This window comes from Lathyrus oleraceus, chromosome 7 (assembly GCF_024323335.1).
Source record: "Lathyrus oleraceus cultivar Zhongwan6 chromosome 7, CAAS_Psat_ZW6_1.0, whole genome shotgun sequence".
NCBI lineage: Eukaryota > Viridiplantae > Streptophyta > Magnoliopsida > Fabales > Fabaceae > Lathyrus > Lathyrus oleraceus.
In genome coordinates this window covers 81,151,811-81,165,742 of record NC_066585.1, presented here as the reverse complement: position 1 = coordinate 81,165,742, position 13,932 = coordinate 81,151,811, and the positions used below count along the sequence as shown (strand labels likewise).

Genomic DNA, 13,932 nt, shown 5'->3' with positions numbered 1-13,932 from the left:
TCTTCTCCGTTAAAGTAACACCAACAAATTTCATAAGTGAAAGCCTATACTTATTAGTCTTATATGTTGAATCAATTATGAGCACAATGGAAAATGTGTTGAACAACTTGATGTAATCGAGATGACTCCAAAATATATCTCAAATCATGACTTTATCCTCACAAGCTATGTACCTAGATACATAATGGTTATCATCCAAAACCTTCAACAGTTGTTGCATTTCAGATCTTAGACCTCTTACCGTCTTGTTGCTTTGAGCATGCACATTGTATACTTTCTTGATATTTGAAACATTTTAAGGTCTTTTCCGTTTCAAATTTGCAAGTATGCTTTTCGAAGCCACCGTGTTTAATGTCATGTCTGAAACAAGTTCATTCTCCTCCGGAATAAGGCGACATACAATGGGATGACCGGCTAGCTTGTCACTCAAGGCATAATCATGCATACCAGAAACTACATTAAATTTCCATGTATCATTCGCCTTACGGTATCTGCACAACTTAAACGGATACTCACATTTTCTCGATCTGGTGCCATCATGTTTCAACTTCCTAATCATTGATTGATACATGCCACTACTTTCACATCTCATTGTTACAAATGTTTGTCTTCTATCAGAATCATTGTCATACTTTCCGGTTATAACACAAAATCCCAATTTCCCGGCCTCCATGGGGACTCATTGTAGCATATGTTCACGAACAATAAACTTTTGTTTATTTGTAAATTATTCGCGCACATCTACCTCAACAACAACCTGTCCAACACATGGTTTAACATCATTTGATTTAACATCATCATTCATTTTGTCTAGTTTAACATTCATTCTTACAGTAGCTTTGGAAAACATATCTAGGTGCATCATATCTAACATCAATCATAGGACAAAAATATATTCAAAACTCAAAGTATCAATCAAATTCAGAGATGTGTCTCTGGAATACACCAAACTTTGTCTGGAGATGCATATTCAGACCCAACGTTCATTTTTTCAACTCAAAAACAGACTGATCCAAGGAATGAGAGATGAAATAAGATAACTTTACCTTAAAATCCAACTTATTTTCCTCCCTTTCATGTGATAAAATACAAGAATGGTGTTTTAGTGTAAAAAAGTTGATTGAGAATAGAAGAATTTTTTAAAGGGTTTTAAAAGAAGAGTTGAGTTTGTGCATGAGGAAGAAGAACATGCAAGGTGAAGTTTTATTCAATTTTCCACTTGACATTTCCGAAGATGCATCTCCGAAAATATTACTAAGTCATTGAATAAAATAACTTAGTAAATAAAAATATCCTAAATGAGTACAAGGAGTTTTAGAAAGATGCATCTCTAGACCAGATTTTATTCAAAATGGAGTGACTTTCAGAAATTACAAAAAATTGTGTGATTTTAAGTGCGTCCGGAGATACATCTTAGACACAGGAAAGACAGTTTTGAGTTTCCAGAGGCGTGGACACACCCCATAGGATGGAAGGAACATTTTTCTAATTTGGAACAAAAAATGTTATAAATGTTTAGGGCCGCCGTGCAAAGTGATAAAATTTAATACGGTTAAGCCATAATTAAAAAGAACCTCATAAAATTTTTGTCCCATGTTGTATTTTTGTTTTGCTAAGAATATATTGTGTTTAGTCTACAAAAAAGACTTAAAGAGGGGCTCTGCAAATGTAATATGTTAGTACTTTTGTTGCGATTGGAGATTTCTTCATTTCCTGCTTATAATAAATAAAATGAGACAATTATAAATAGATTCGACATAAAAATAAATTCAACTTTTATCCTATAATTATAAATAAAATTACTCCTTTCCTTTGTTAAAATAAACAAATAAAAAAATATAAATACTTAAAAATAAATGCACTTGTATGTATACGCAGTATGAACTCCTAAATATCATGCATGGTTTAGCTTCTACATCTGCCAAACACCAGAACAAGGAACGAATCAATTTACAGAAAAATTAACAATAATAAATTATTAAGAAAAAAAAATGTATGGTGTCAGATATGCCCTCACTTATAAACACATGTTCAAACTATATATTATCTGATGTTAGATTCTTATCAGAAACCAATATAAAATACAACGAAAAATACAAAAAATGTTAACATGGTGATTAATCAATCCTTGAAACATTACCACTCAAGCCTTCATTTCAGATGCAACCAGTGAACAGATTCCAAAAAATGGCAGCACTGTCTCCTCTCTGCAAGCAGTGTGATGATAGAGTATATATATATACTGTGTTTAGCTGATCAATGGATGGATAATAGACTAAACTTCTTGTGGTTTAAGCCACTAATCACTTGAAATGATCTTGCCGTATAACTGCTATTAAATTAAATGGTGATACATCTTCCTCCCTTTGTTTCCAGGATTCATTGTTTCCTTGTATATACCAAGATACTCTGGGAGACAGTGGTGAGTATAAATCTGTATGCGGAGAATAATTATATCAGATTATTTGTTTATAACTTGAAATAATCTTTCTTTGATACACTAAGTGTCTGAGATATTACCTGTATTGACCGGAGGATCGGGCTCTCTTGTACTATGCAATAGAAATGTTCCGGATAAAATAGTTACGAAACCACATAGCTCTGAAACAATACTACCTATACTTTGACCAGAATAGTCCTACATGTAGGAATTAAAATATAATTAAAGCATTAGATGTCATCTTTTGATGATCTTTTTCTTCATATTATGATTCTGTAAAACACCAACCTTAAACATGATTGCACTGGCTAATATTGTAAAAGCTGTGAACAATGCGTAATAGATTGGAGAAACAACTGCTGTGTTAAAGTTATCCAATGCCTGCAACCGTGCAAGAGTTGATCAATGACAGAAGCTATATTGAAGATCAAATAACAAGAAAACTGTGACAAATGAAAAGTGTGGAAATGAAATTCTAGTAAATCAATTCAGGAGGTGGCTTCAGCTCATATAGTCTTCAAACAGTTACAATTTGATATGAAAATTAATTTAGAACGAAAATTCAATGGATACATGGAGCGAAAAGAATGGCAAGGAAAACAAAATTATAGCATGATAACAGTTAATAACCAAAAGAGAAAATTAGAATAATATGAAACAATAATGCAGGGTTCACTTAGTTTTCAGAAATCAGAATTTTTCATCACGGCTAGAATAACACTTGTAAAACATAATGCTAAAACTATGTTCTGTTAACAATAAATTAAGTGATACTGACCATATTAAGGTAATTAAGTTGGACAATGATACAAGTGATAGCAACCATTGTAAAAATCCATGTCTGAAAATAGAGAACCTGGTTTGCACCTTCTAGCGTAAGTTTTATCGCAATTCCAATTGCTTTTACGCTCATAACCTAAGAGAGAGAGAAAAAGGGAGTTTTATCAGAAGTTAGAAGTTAGAGCATACAAGAATATCGAAACAAAGATAACTAGGTAGAGTCACTTACAGTTAAAGACCCAATTATAGAGCAAATTCCAATATAAACCAAAATATTAGTTTGGCCATAGCGAGGAGCACAATACAAAACCAAGAACAATGTTATGGCAATTGCAGAGGCCGTGTACATGAGAAATGCTGAAGGACAAAAAAGAAAGCAATAATCAGGAAAATCACATGAATCATATATAGTCACACACTATCAACAGAGATTACGGCACAAAAGAAGGTTACCAGGTTGAATGGCCAATTTCCATATCTGTTGTACAGAACTAAGCGACTTCTCTTGCGGTGCATGGAGTACAATAATAGTGGACCCCAAAATGCATATAAGACACCCCAGCATGCCCATTTTTTGTAACTTTTCCTTCAAGATAAAATGTGCCAAGACAGCACTAGCCAATTTCACATAAATTGTTAGCTCGACAAGTAATTCAATTTCAAATAGCTAATTCCATAAAACGAAAGCAATAAAGTTAACACTAAATCCTAAATAGAATGATTTATAGGATAAACACTATAAGTGTAAACTAGTACTATAACACAGACATCCACTAAAAATCTACTAATTTCCACATCATTTCATTTTCGTAACCGTCTTTTAAAAGTAGAGTGAAGAATGGAAAAATGGAGGCCTCCTATTGTAAAATGAATTCCCAGTTACGCTGTCGGTGTCTATGAAGCACGGACACAGCCGCAGACATAGGACACGACACGGACACGGACACATTGACACCGGTAATAATTTGAAAAAATAAATAAATTGAACAGAATCACAAGTGTCGAGTCGGTGCTACAGAGGTCAGTGTATATCTAATAAACCCTAGATGGAATAGAAATGAAAGTTTACCTAACAATAATAGTCAAAGCACCTAATGGAGTGACAAGAACAGCCGGGGCGTAAATGTATGCTACAAAATTCGCTATCTCTCCAACAATCACTGTAAAAAATCTCCAAATCAATTAAAGTAAATAACCGAAAACAACTAAAAAAATGGTGAAAATTGAAAAATGAGGTACATACTGGTAACCATTCCGACCCACCAGAGAGGCTGAAGCAAATAACCATAGCCACCAACACCTGAAAATCACAATGCAAAGATAGAACCATGAAGATTTTCCGAAAATTGTTGTCGAAAGAAAAGGGGGAATGGTAGTTACTGGCACTAGGACCGTTGACTCTGGCGAGTTGAAGACCCTTTTTCTTGATGATGAAACTGGAACCAATGAAAGAACTGGAAACAACTGCTAACACGAACCCAGTCAAATTGCTGGAACTCATCTCAAATAAGGATGGTGATGATGAAGGTGAGAGAAGAAGGTAGTTGAATTGAGGAATAATTGAGAACTGAAGTCATGAGAGAGAGAGAGGAACCCTAGATTATGATTAGGATTTGAATTAGAAGTGTGTACGGATGAAGGAATGAATAAAAGTTGGTGGTTCTGTTTCAAATTCCAAACGCAGAAGAACACATGGTGTTTTCGAAACAACAATGACAATAAGATTTCGGTCTTTTTTATTTTGGGTGTTAAACTTTGGCGCACTTGTCTCTCTGTCTATACTGTCCACGTGGGTTTTCGTGTGCTAATAATTTATCGACAAATTAAGAGTTCTCATGTAGTATTTAATTTAATTTAATGTTTTTTTTATATTTATTGATTAGAAAATGTTTAAGTAAAACTTTTAATAAAAAAAAAATATTAAGTTCCGGTGAAGTGGTGTGACAGGAAGGTCATTGATATAAATCTGAGTCAAAATATATATTTAAAAGCTGATATACTATTTAAAATGCAATGATTTTGTTTTTAACTATATATATTAACTCAGATTTGTATCAATGGTCTTACTGTCACGCCACATCATTAGAATTTAACTATTTTTTTGTTCATAAATTGACAGAAGGGATCAAATAGGGTAACATAAATGAAGTTATAAGACTAACTTGTAATATTTTTTACTTAAAGAACTAAAGCAAAACATAAAATTAAACTAAGGGTAAAGCTAACTTGTGCCCCAAGGGCACATGTTAAGAAACCCACAAATAGAAAATTTGTTTTGAAAAAATAAATAAAATTATTAATTGTAAATATATAATAAATTCAATACACAATTTTCAAGAATTTGTTTCTATATTTATCTCTTAACTTGTGCCCTTGGTGCACAAGTTAGCATTACCCTTAAACTAAAGGATTTGGTGACTAATTATGCCTAGTATTAATTAGGTTGGGGATGATACTTCTGAATGTAAGATGTTATGTTGGTGGCAAGGGTCTTGGACATGAAAGTGTATTTCTCAAGATTTATTATATAATTTAAAAGGTTTAATGTATTCTTTGGTCATTTATCTTAATTTAATGTTTTGCTTTGGTTTTTAACTAAAAAATGTTATATATTAATCTCTTAAAAACAGTTCCGTTACATAAAATGGTTCTTTCCATTAATTTTTTTTTAACAAAAAAAATGTTAAGTTAAACTATGTGGCAATGTTGATGGGTCTTTAATACTTGGCATGCCTTTTTTAGTTTTATTACCTAGCTTATTTTAATTTTATTATTCAAATTATTTTTAGTTTGGATCCAATTAGATATTAGTAAACACTTGCAGATAGAAATCATATGTCACATTTATACATTTGGAGATAGAAAGAATGATGGCGGCGGTAAATAGTGGAATCATTTGAGAACGACGGAGTGGAAGAAGATTCAATCGCCAACAACGACAAAATAAGACTTGAAGAATAACATGTATTTACAAAGAAGACTTGAAGAAGAACAAGTACTTCATGTTGCATCTAACCGTTAAAAACAAGTACTGCAATTTCAATTTCTGTTGTTCGTGTATGTATGAATAATGACCACCATAACCCTTCAAATCCTTCTTTATTTCTCTATTCTCCTTCAATCAATATCAGATCTGATGGAGATCTGCACTCTAATGTGGGTAAGACATACTTTCTATCTTTCTCGTGTTATAGGTTTTTCATATGGTTAACTGTTATTTATTTAGTGTTTCCCTTTTCATATAGATATGAATCAAGACCTTTGAGGTATTTTTTTGCAGGTGTGGTAACATATTTGTTCCACCTTGCTAGAGCATGGAGCATAGAACAACTTATTCACTAATGAAACAAGTTTTGACCCTTTTGATTTTGATTTTGAGAAACCAATATTTTTGTTGGGGGAGGTTTTACTACACCACATATTCACCCAAAACCTTAAGGTGATATGTGGGTGGGTTCTATCACTTATAAATGCTCAAGTCTCCATATTTACAACCAATATGGGACTATTGCCCATACTACTCACACTTGATACATTCTCAACACTCCCCCTCAAGTGTGAGTCCCCCCCTCAAGTGTGAGTCCACAATGCTCCCCCTCAAGTGAAAGTTCTTCTTACTTCCACAAATCCTTCTACCGCACGGAACGTTTCTTACTCACCACACTGGCATCGTCGACACTCTTCAACGGAACGTTTCTTATTCACCATCCTGACGCCGTTGACTTTCGATACAAGTAACTCGGTCCCTTTCTGAAACCAAAGGCTCATGATACCATTTGTTGGGGAAGGTTTTACTAGGGAGCATTGAACATTTCGGGACTTCCTTTTTTTTAGAGCAACACCTTTGTGAGAGACACACCACATATTCATCCAAAATCTTAAGGTGATAGGTGGGTGGGTTCTATCACTTATAAATTCTCAAGTCTCCACATTTACAACCAATGTGGGACTATTGTCCATACTACTCACACTTGATACATTCTCAACAATTTTCACACTACATATTTAGTTATGATTTGTTACACTACTACTCAGTAAACAATTATGTGTTATATGTGTGTTAGGTGTTTGTGTTAATGATTGATGTTTTGTTTTTTTGAATCGTTTTGTGTTTTTCAACAAGGTGGTGAGGTTGTTGATTGCTCAGGTTTGACAATGATTTCCTAGAAGCAGAAGGTTGTGTTAGGAGAAGTTGAAAAGTTGTGCTTGTGTCTTGCAATATTATTCAAATTAAGAATCTATCATTTATTCTTATTGTGAAATAATGTGGTACTCCTGTCCAAATAATTGTATGAAGAAATTGCATTACTGGTTACCAATAGAGGGGACATTATTCATTAGTGGTTGGAACTGGACATTTTGTTTGTTTTTTCACAATCTAATTTATTGTTTGCATTGACATGAGTTATTTGATAGGGAGAAAGATGATGTAGTGGTGTCAGTAGAGGGGAAAAGGCAGAAGAAGATAGAGACAGTTGACAAAGATGTTAACATTGACGATGATATGTCGGTGAACATTTTTGTATTAGTTGTTTATGTTGTTTGGATTCTATCATTATCATGGATAGGAATCTCAATTTTGACCTTGTTACAGATTAAAATTATGGAAGTGATTCATTTTGGATGAAATTGATTATAAGAAGAAGCTTAAGGACAAGAAGTTTGAGCAGGAGGCTCATAAACTTTGGTTGAGGACGAGGAATAAAATTATTGTTGAGTTTCAGGAGAAATGTTTTGAAGTATAACAAATGCATTGGAGTAAAACACAGTATTTGTGATGGTTTATATTGAATGTTATGTTTTCAATAAATCATGGTAGATGGAAAAGACTAATTTATTTTTTGTTCTTTTACAATTGGGTATTATTCATATGTGACTTGTGTATCTTATATTGCATTTTCCCTAATTGGATTTGACTTCTTTTTACTTTCTTATGTGTATCTTTAAGTAATGGAATTGCAGCATATCATTGATAAGAGCACATTAGTCAAGTTGGTTTATGTATTTGGAGTAGCTTTTTTGTGTGTGTGATTAAAACAGCGATGGTGTTTTAGATGAAACTTCATATTGAAAAGTTGTTTTTTTCTAAATAAATACTAAATTAGTTAAAATTAAGTGAAAAGTAAATATGTGTTGTCTCAAAATATCAAAATATATTGTCAAGTAAATATATTGTTGTGTTTCTTGGAGTTACATGACCGGTATAACTGCAGGAAAATTGTTGTTATTCTTTTACACATAATTAACATTTTGCAGGGGGGTTTTAACCTACGAAAACAAAATCTCATGTTTAAACAAAATACTATTTTTTTAATACGTATGCTGACTCATCTTATTAATTAATGCCTATTTGTCACGCCACATACTAAAGTTAATATTTTTTTATAATTTTTAATGGCAATGACCTTTTTGTGTAACGAAACAATTCTTAGAGGATTAGTATATAAAGTTTTTTAGTTAAGGAATCAAAATAAAATATTAAATTAAGTTAACGGACTTTGGGACTAATTATGTCAATTTAAAAATACTAAAATTATATTTAGAACATTAGATATACATTGAATGACTAAATTTTTTAATAATAAGGTCATTTTAAATAATTCAGAAGTTCTATTTTAATTTTTAAAATTGAATCTCTAATAAAAGATGTATAATGTTTTTTTAAAGTCATCTTTTATCAATAACATCTATACATATTATATAATATCCATTAATAAAATTTGATTAAATTTATTATGCGGCAATAATGAATATTGATAAAATATACATGGAAATTTTCATTTCATAATAACTATTAGAGATGGTCTAGTGATTCGTTCGATCTTTCCTTTAGCATTTTTTTTTTAAATTAACAATTAAATTACTAAAATGTAATCATGAAGATTGAAACCCAATACCTCAACTTTACAAAACAAATTTTAGATGTTGGACTATTTGACAACCTCAATTTCGCAAAACAAATTTTAAATCATTGGACTATTTGACAATACATATTGTAGTGTTATATTTGTGAGAGCCACAAACGGGGGCGACTTCAGAATCCCAGCCTAGAGTAATGTCGACATCCTCACAAAACATGAGGGGCTCACCTTTGAGACAGATAACATGTATAGTATTGTTATCTCTCGTTAGTCATATGAGAAGGAGTCATACAACGACTCTCTGAAAAAATAGGTAGTCAACAGTCTCTAATAGTCATTGGGGAGCGGTTACTACCCCAAAGGATTCCTAAACACTATGCCTAAAATGTCTCTCTATATACTTCTCTCATGACGGGAGAAAGATAAATCATAACTTACCCATAACACCCAAAGAACGATGTTTATACATGGAGCCTCTCACCTCACGTGAGCAGGTTCTCTAAACCACCATAAACACCGCCATACAGGGTTTCTCGCTGTCACAAGCAAGCCTTAACCACCACAAAAGTTATAAACCTACTGCATCTGAGTATCCCCTGCCCTTGTAGGATACCATGCACACCTGTATTTTTTACCAGTATAGTGCCACCCACCATGGGATCTCGGCAAAACTAACTTGGGTCACACCTTCTTCACTACAATCACCATACTCACTATTACCCTCCACTTTTACACCTAGTCATCCTCGACCATGATTAACATGAGAGCTACATCCTATACACTAAAGAATACTGTCACACTCTAATTTTGACCCCCATTCAATAAAGCAATACATTCATCGAGTCATTAACATCATCTATATAACATAACATGCATTTTATGTCGCATAATGCTAAAAATATCGACCAAAATAAATTTTCAGATCTACAAACAGACCGGTTGAATCGATTCTCAGATGTACGTAAACTTAGCGGCCGAAAAATTAAAAGATCATACTTGTAGACGTCAATTTTATTAACCTACGTTTCGCGTAGTTTAACCTAGCATGCTTGTTTATTTTTCAACTCCTTTTTCGGTGGCATTTTGATCAACCTAGGCTTTTTTAACCGGGCATTTTTTACTTCCAAATTTGGTATTTTCTTGTCTCTTTCCCATAAGTTTATCTTGTATAGATCATTTTAACGCATTCATTTTTATTTTTTTCACATTTTTACGCTTGATTTTTACTCATTTTAATCTGTTTTATTTTTATTTATTTTTGTCAACATATTAATAATAATAATAATAATAATAGAATTTAAAATAGAAATTACAAAAGCATAAATATTCAAAAGCGTTAATAAATTGCTAATATAAAGTTGTCTATAATTTTTTAACAACAACCGACCTTAGCTCAGTTGGTAGAGCGGAGGACTGTAGTTAGATTGAATAGACATCCTTAGGTTGCTGGTTCAAATCCGGTAGGTCGGAATGTTTTTTGTTTATTAATTAGGTCGCTGGTTCAAATCCGGCAGGTCGGAATGTTTTTTGTTTATTAAATATATATATATATATATATATATATATATATATATATATATATATATATATATATATATATTATATATTGTAACATACATACCCATTATGCATTAATCACTTGCAAAATTTTCTTCTTAATTACTTTTTATGTGTTAATTGAACTAAACATTATAGAGTTCTTTTTTTAAATTGTTGATTTGAAATTTTCACATCTTGTTATCATTAATACATAAATATAAATGAATGCTACATTATAGAGTTTGTAACTTTCATTATACCTTCTGTTGTAGAGTTTTTTTACTTTCAATTGTCCCTATGGGGACGGTCTATTGGCTATCTAGTGGAGACCGGTCGTCTGGTGGCGATGGTGATAATGACGGAGAGAGGAAGTTTTGGTATGGTTTGGACATTTCGCGGATATCAGGCTTGGTCGTTTGGATTCACGAATTTGGTCACTAATGTGAAACTGTTGGAGAGAGGGGGGACCGCCCCTTTTGACCTTAGCTCGGTTGGTAGAGTGCATGACTGTAGTTAGATTGAACAGACATCCTTATGTCGTTGGTTCGAATCCGACAGGTCGGAGTATTTTTTGTTTATTAAAAATATATATTATCTTCCATAATTTGATTTAATAAGTAGTCACCAAATAAGTTCAACAATATTTTTATATTTAGAAAATTTTGAATTCAATATTTTATATATTGTAACATACATACCCATTATGCATTAATCACTTGTAAAATTTTCTTCTTAATTATTTTTTATGGGTTAATTGAACTAAACATTATAGAGTTTTTTTTAATTGTTGATTTGAAATTTCCACAACTTGTTAACATTAATACATAAATATAAATGAATGCTATATTATAGAGTTTGTAACTTTCATTATACCTTCTGTTGTAGAGTTTATAACTTTCAATTGTCCCTGTGGGGACGGTCTAGTGGCTATCTGGTGGAGACCGGTTGTCTGGTGGCGATGGCGATAATGACGGAGAGAGGAAGTTTTGGTATGGTTTGGACATTTCGCGGATATCAAGCTTGGTCGTTTGGATTCACGAATTTGTTCACTAATGTGAAACTGTTGGAGAGAGGGGAGACCGCCCCTTTTGACCTGTTGTTTAAAAGAAAATTCAAAATTCAAAAGTCATAACTCATATTGTGACACTTGGCAACTCTAAATATAAAAAAAATATCAAATAAAATAAATAGATCTATTGTCTCTCTCAAGTAGCTTTTTTCAAACTTTCTCTATTTCTCATTGAAGGTGTTAACAGAGGGGAGGTCATCCTCCCAACCCAAAGGCGGCGGTGCCCCTCCCTCAACCCTTTACACATTTTTCTCTTTAAATCTCAATTTATCTCTCAAATTAACAATAAACAAAATTGTTTCAACCATAACAAAGAATCCAAACACCTAAATATGCAGAATAAAATATGAGGGAAAAATTTAATAAACAAAACAACGGTGGAGGACGGAGACAAACAGTGAAGTTATGATCAAGGCGGAAGTGAGTTATGGTGTGGCTGTTGTCTAACAGCTGCGTATCGCTACGCTTGGCGGAGTTTGCAGTTGTTGCACGGTTTGAGAGAAAATTGTTGTGGATATTGAGGATGTTTTTGTTTGCTTTCTGCCCAAACTGAACTAATCTCACCTTGCAAAACTTGAACTTTGCCTCATCCTCCCCAGCTGAGTGAAGTCTGAAATGGTCTTTGGTGGTTGGTCGCACAATGTCGTGTTGTTTATGATGGTGTACAAAGGTTTGTTATATATGTTGAAGAGTTGTTGGTTGTGAATGTTGAGAAAAACAAGAAAGGGGGTTTGAATTGTTTTGGAAATAAAAACTTTTTCAGAAATCAGACACACACGGAGAATAAAAAGAGATGACACCAAATTTTATACTGGTTCACTTGAAATTCAAAGCTACTCCAGTCCACCCGGCCAAGGTGATTTCGCCTTCAAAAATGACTTAATCCACTAATCTTGAAAGATTACACAACCAATCGTCTAAGAGAATAATCTCTCAGCCCTCTCAAGTATTCAGACTACACAGAGTCACTTGAGGAAGTATTTTAAGCAAGAGTATAAATTGTAATGTAATGTGCTTCTAACAAACAAGCAAGAATTACATAATTGTAAGAACAATAGCTTTTCACGTAAAAGCAGCAGCTCGTGAAGGATAAGAAGGAATTGAGAGTTTTCGTATTCTTGTGTGTCTCAGGTTTTTTCTTGTGAAGTATTTCGTCCTTTATATAGTCGTTGTGAGGGACCGTTGGAGTGATGACAGGATCTTGGTCATTGAAGAATGTTTAATGTCATTACTCTCCTTGTTTCTTTCTAAAATAGTTTTGCACGCCTCATTATTTCCTACTCGAAATACTTTCTTTCCAAATTAAGATTTCTTTTCGGTTACACGTTCTGAACTGAGAGTCTGCATCAGAGTCTTGATAAATCAGAGTTTGTCTTCAGAGATTGATTATGTCTGACCATATCAGAGTTTCTGACTTCTTTATGTTGCGCTGGTATCTGTGTTGATCAGAATCAGAGCCTTTTGGACACATTCTTTCTGAGTAGCATCTGATAATCGAATGTTTTGTATATGATGTAATTTTCTATCTGATGTTGGATCAGAGTCCTACACACTAAGAAAAAAATTCGTTAGAGTACCATTTTTGTTTCATCCTTTGCTATCATCAAAATCTTAGAGATATATTGTAGAACCAACTTTGTTCTTACAATCTCCCCCTTTTTGATGATGACAAAACAATACAGAGTAAAGGTGAAATATTAAAGAAAATCTTAGGTCAGATAGGAAAGTGGGCTCCCCCTGAGTTAGATCCTTGGATAACTCAGAAGTTCTTACCGGACCTTCCTTGGTTTAGTGTTTTAGCTACTTTCCTGCATATCTTTAGTCATTGATTTAGTAATAATTTATTAATGATGTTTGCAATGCTTGAGAGGATTTAGTTATGTTTCCATCAGAGTTGTTTTTGTTCTCCCCCTTTTTGTCAGAATCAAAAAGACATAGCAAAAAAGTTGATATTGATAAAAGGCATTTACAGATAAGCAGTACATATGTCAGAAAGCAGAAAGCAAAGAGAAAACAACAAAACAGAGAAAGCAACACGCAAATAGCCTAGGTGCCTAAGGGTTTGGAGGTGGGGAAGGAAAGTCTGGTGCAGGTTCAGAGTGTGATGGCTGATGAGAGGCCAGAGCACGGGCTTGCAGCTGAGCCAGAGTGGGGGATTGGGGGTCAGATAGTTCAGTGTCAGAGGAGAGTTTGTAGTAAGATGGAGATTGAGGAGATGGGGATGATGATGGTGAAGTGGTTTC

General features: G+C 33.3%; 2 protein-coding genes and 1 non-coding gene across 4 annotated transcripts; 1 reads left to right on the top strand and 2 right to left on the bottom strand.

Annotated features, from left to right (window-relative positions):
* Positions 1-295: 295 nt before the first annotated feature.
* LOC127102138 (uncharacterized) lies at positions 296-673 on the bottom strand. Its single transcript, XM_051039548.1, has one exon. The coding sequence runs from the start codon at positions 671-673 to the stop codon at positions 296-298; it is 378 nt and encodes a 125-aa protein (XP_050895505.1).
* Positions 674-1,781: 1,108 nt separating this feature from the next.
* On the bottom strand, positions 1,782-4,979 carry LOC127105531 (probable magnesium transporter NIPA6). 2 transcript variants are annotated; one of them, XR_007795036.1, is made up of 10 exons: positions 4,601-4,979; positions 4,464-4,520; positions 4,290-4,380; positions 3,674-3,834; positions 3,450-3,577; positions 3,219-3,356; positions 2,729-2,821; positions 2,521-2,638; positions 2,141-2,434; positions 1,782-1,918 (listed from the first exon to the last, which is right to left on the bottom strand). XR_007795036.1 is itself a non-coding variant. In XM_051042717.1 (9 exons), exons 1-9 carry the CDS (start codon positions 4,719-4,721, stop codon positions 2,304-2,306), a joined length of 1,038 nt encoding a protein of 345 aa, XP_050898674.1. In that variant the 5' UTR covers positions 4,722-4,979; the 3' UTR covers positions 2,014-2,303. The 2 variants fall into 2 exon arrangements, 1 of the variants encoding a protein (XP_050898674.1); XM_051042717.1 differs by lacking the exon at positions 1,782-1,918 and having other exon boundaries at positions 2,014-2,434.
* Positions 4,980-10,463: 5,484 nt separating this feature from the next.
* TRNAY-GUA (transfer RNA tyrosine (anticodon GUA)) lies at positions 10,464-10,551 on the top strand. Its single transcript is given in 2 exon segments — positions 10,464-10,500; positions 10,516-10,551. It is a non-coding gene; the product is annotated as a tRNA-Tyr (tRNA).
* The last annotated feature ends 3,381 nt before the right edge of the window (positions 10,552-13,932 follow it).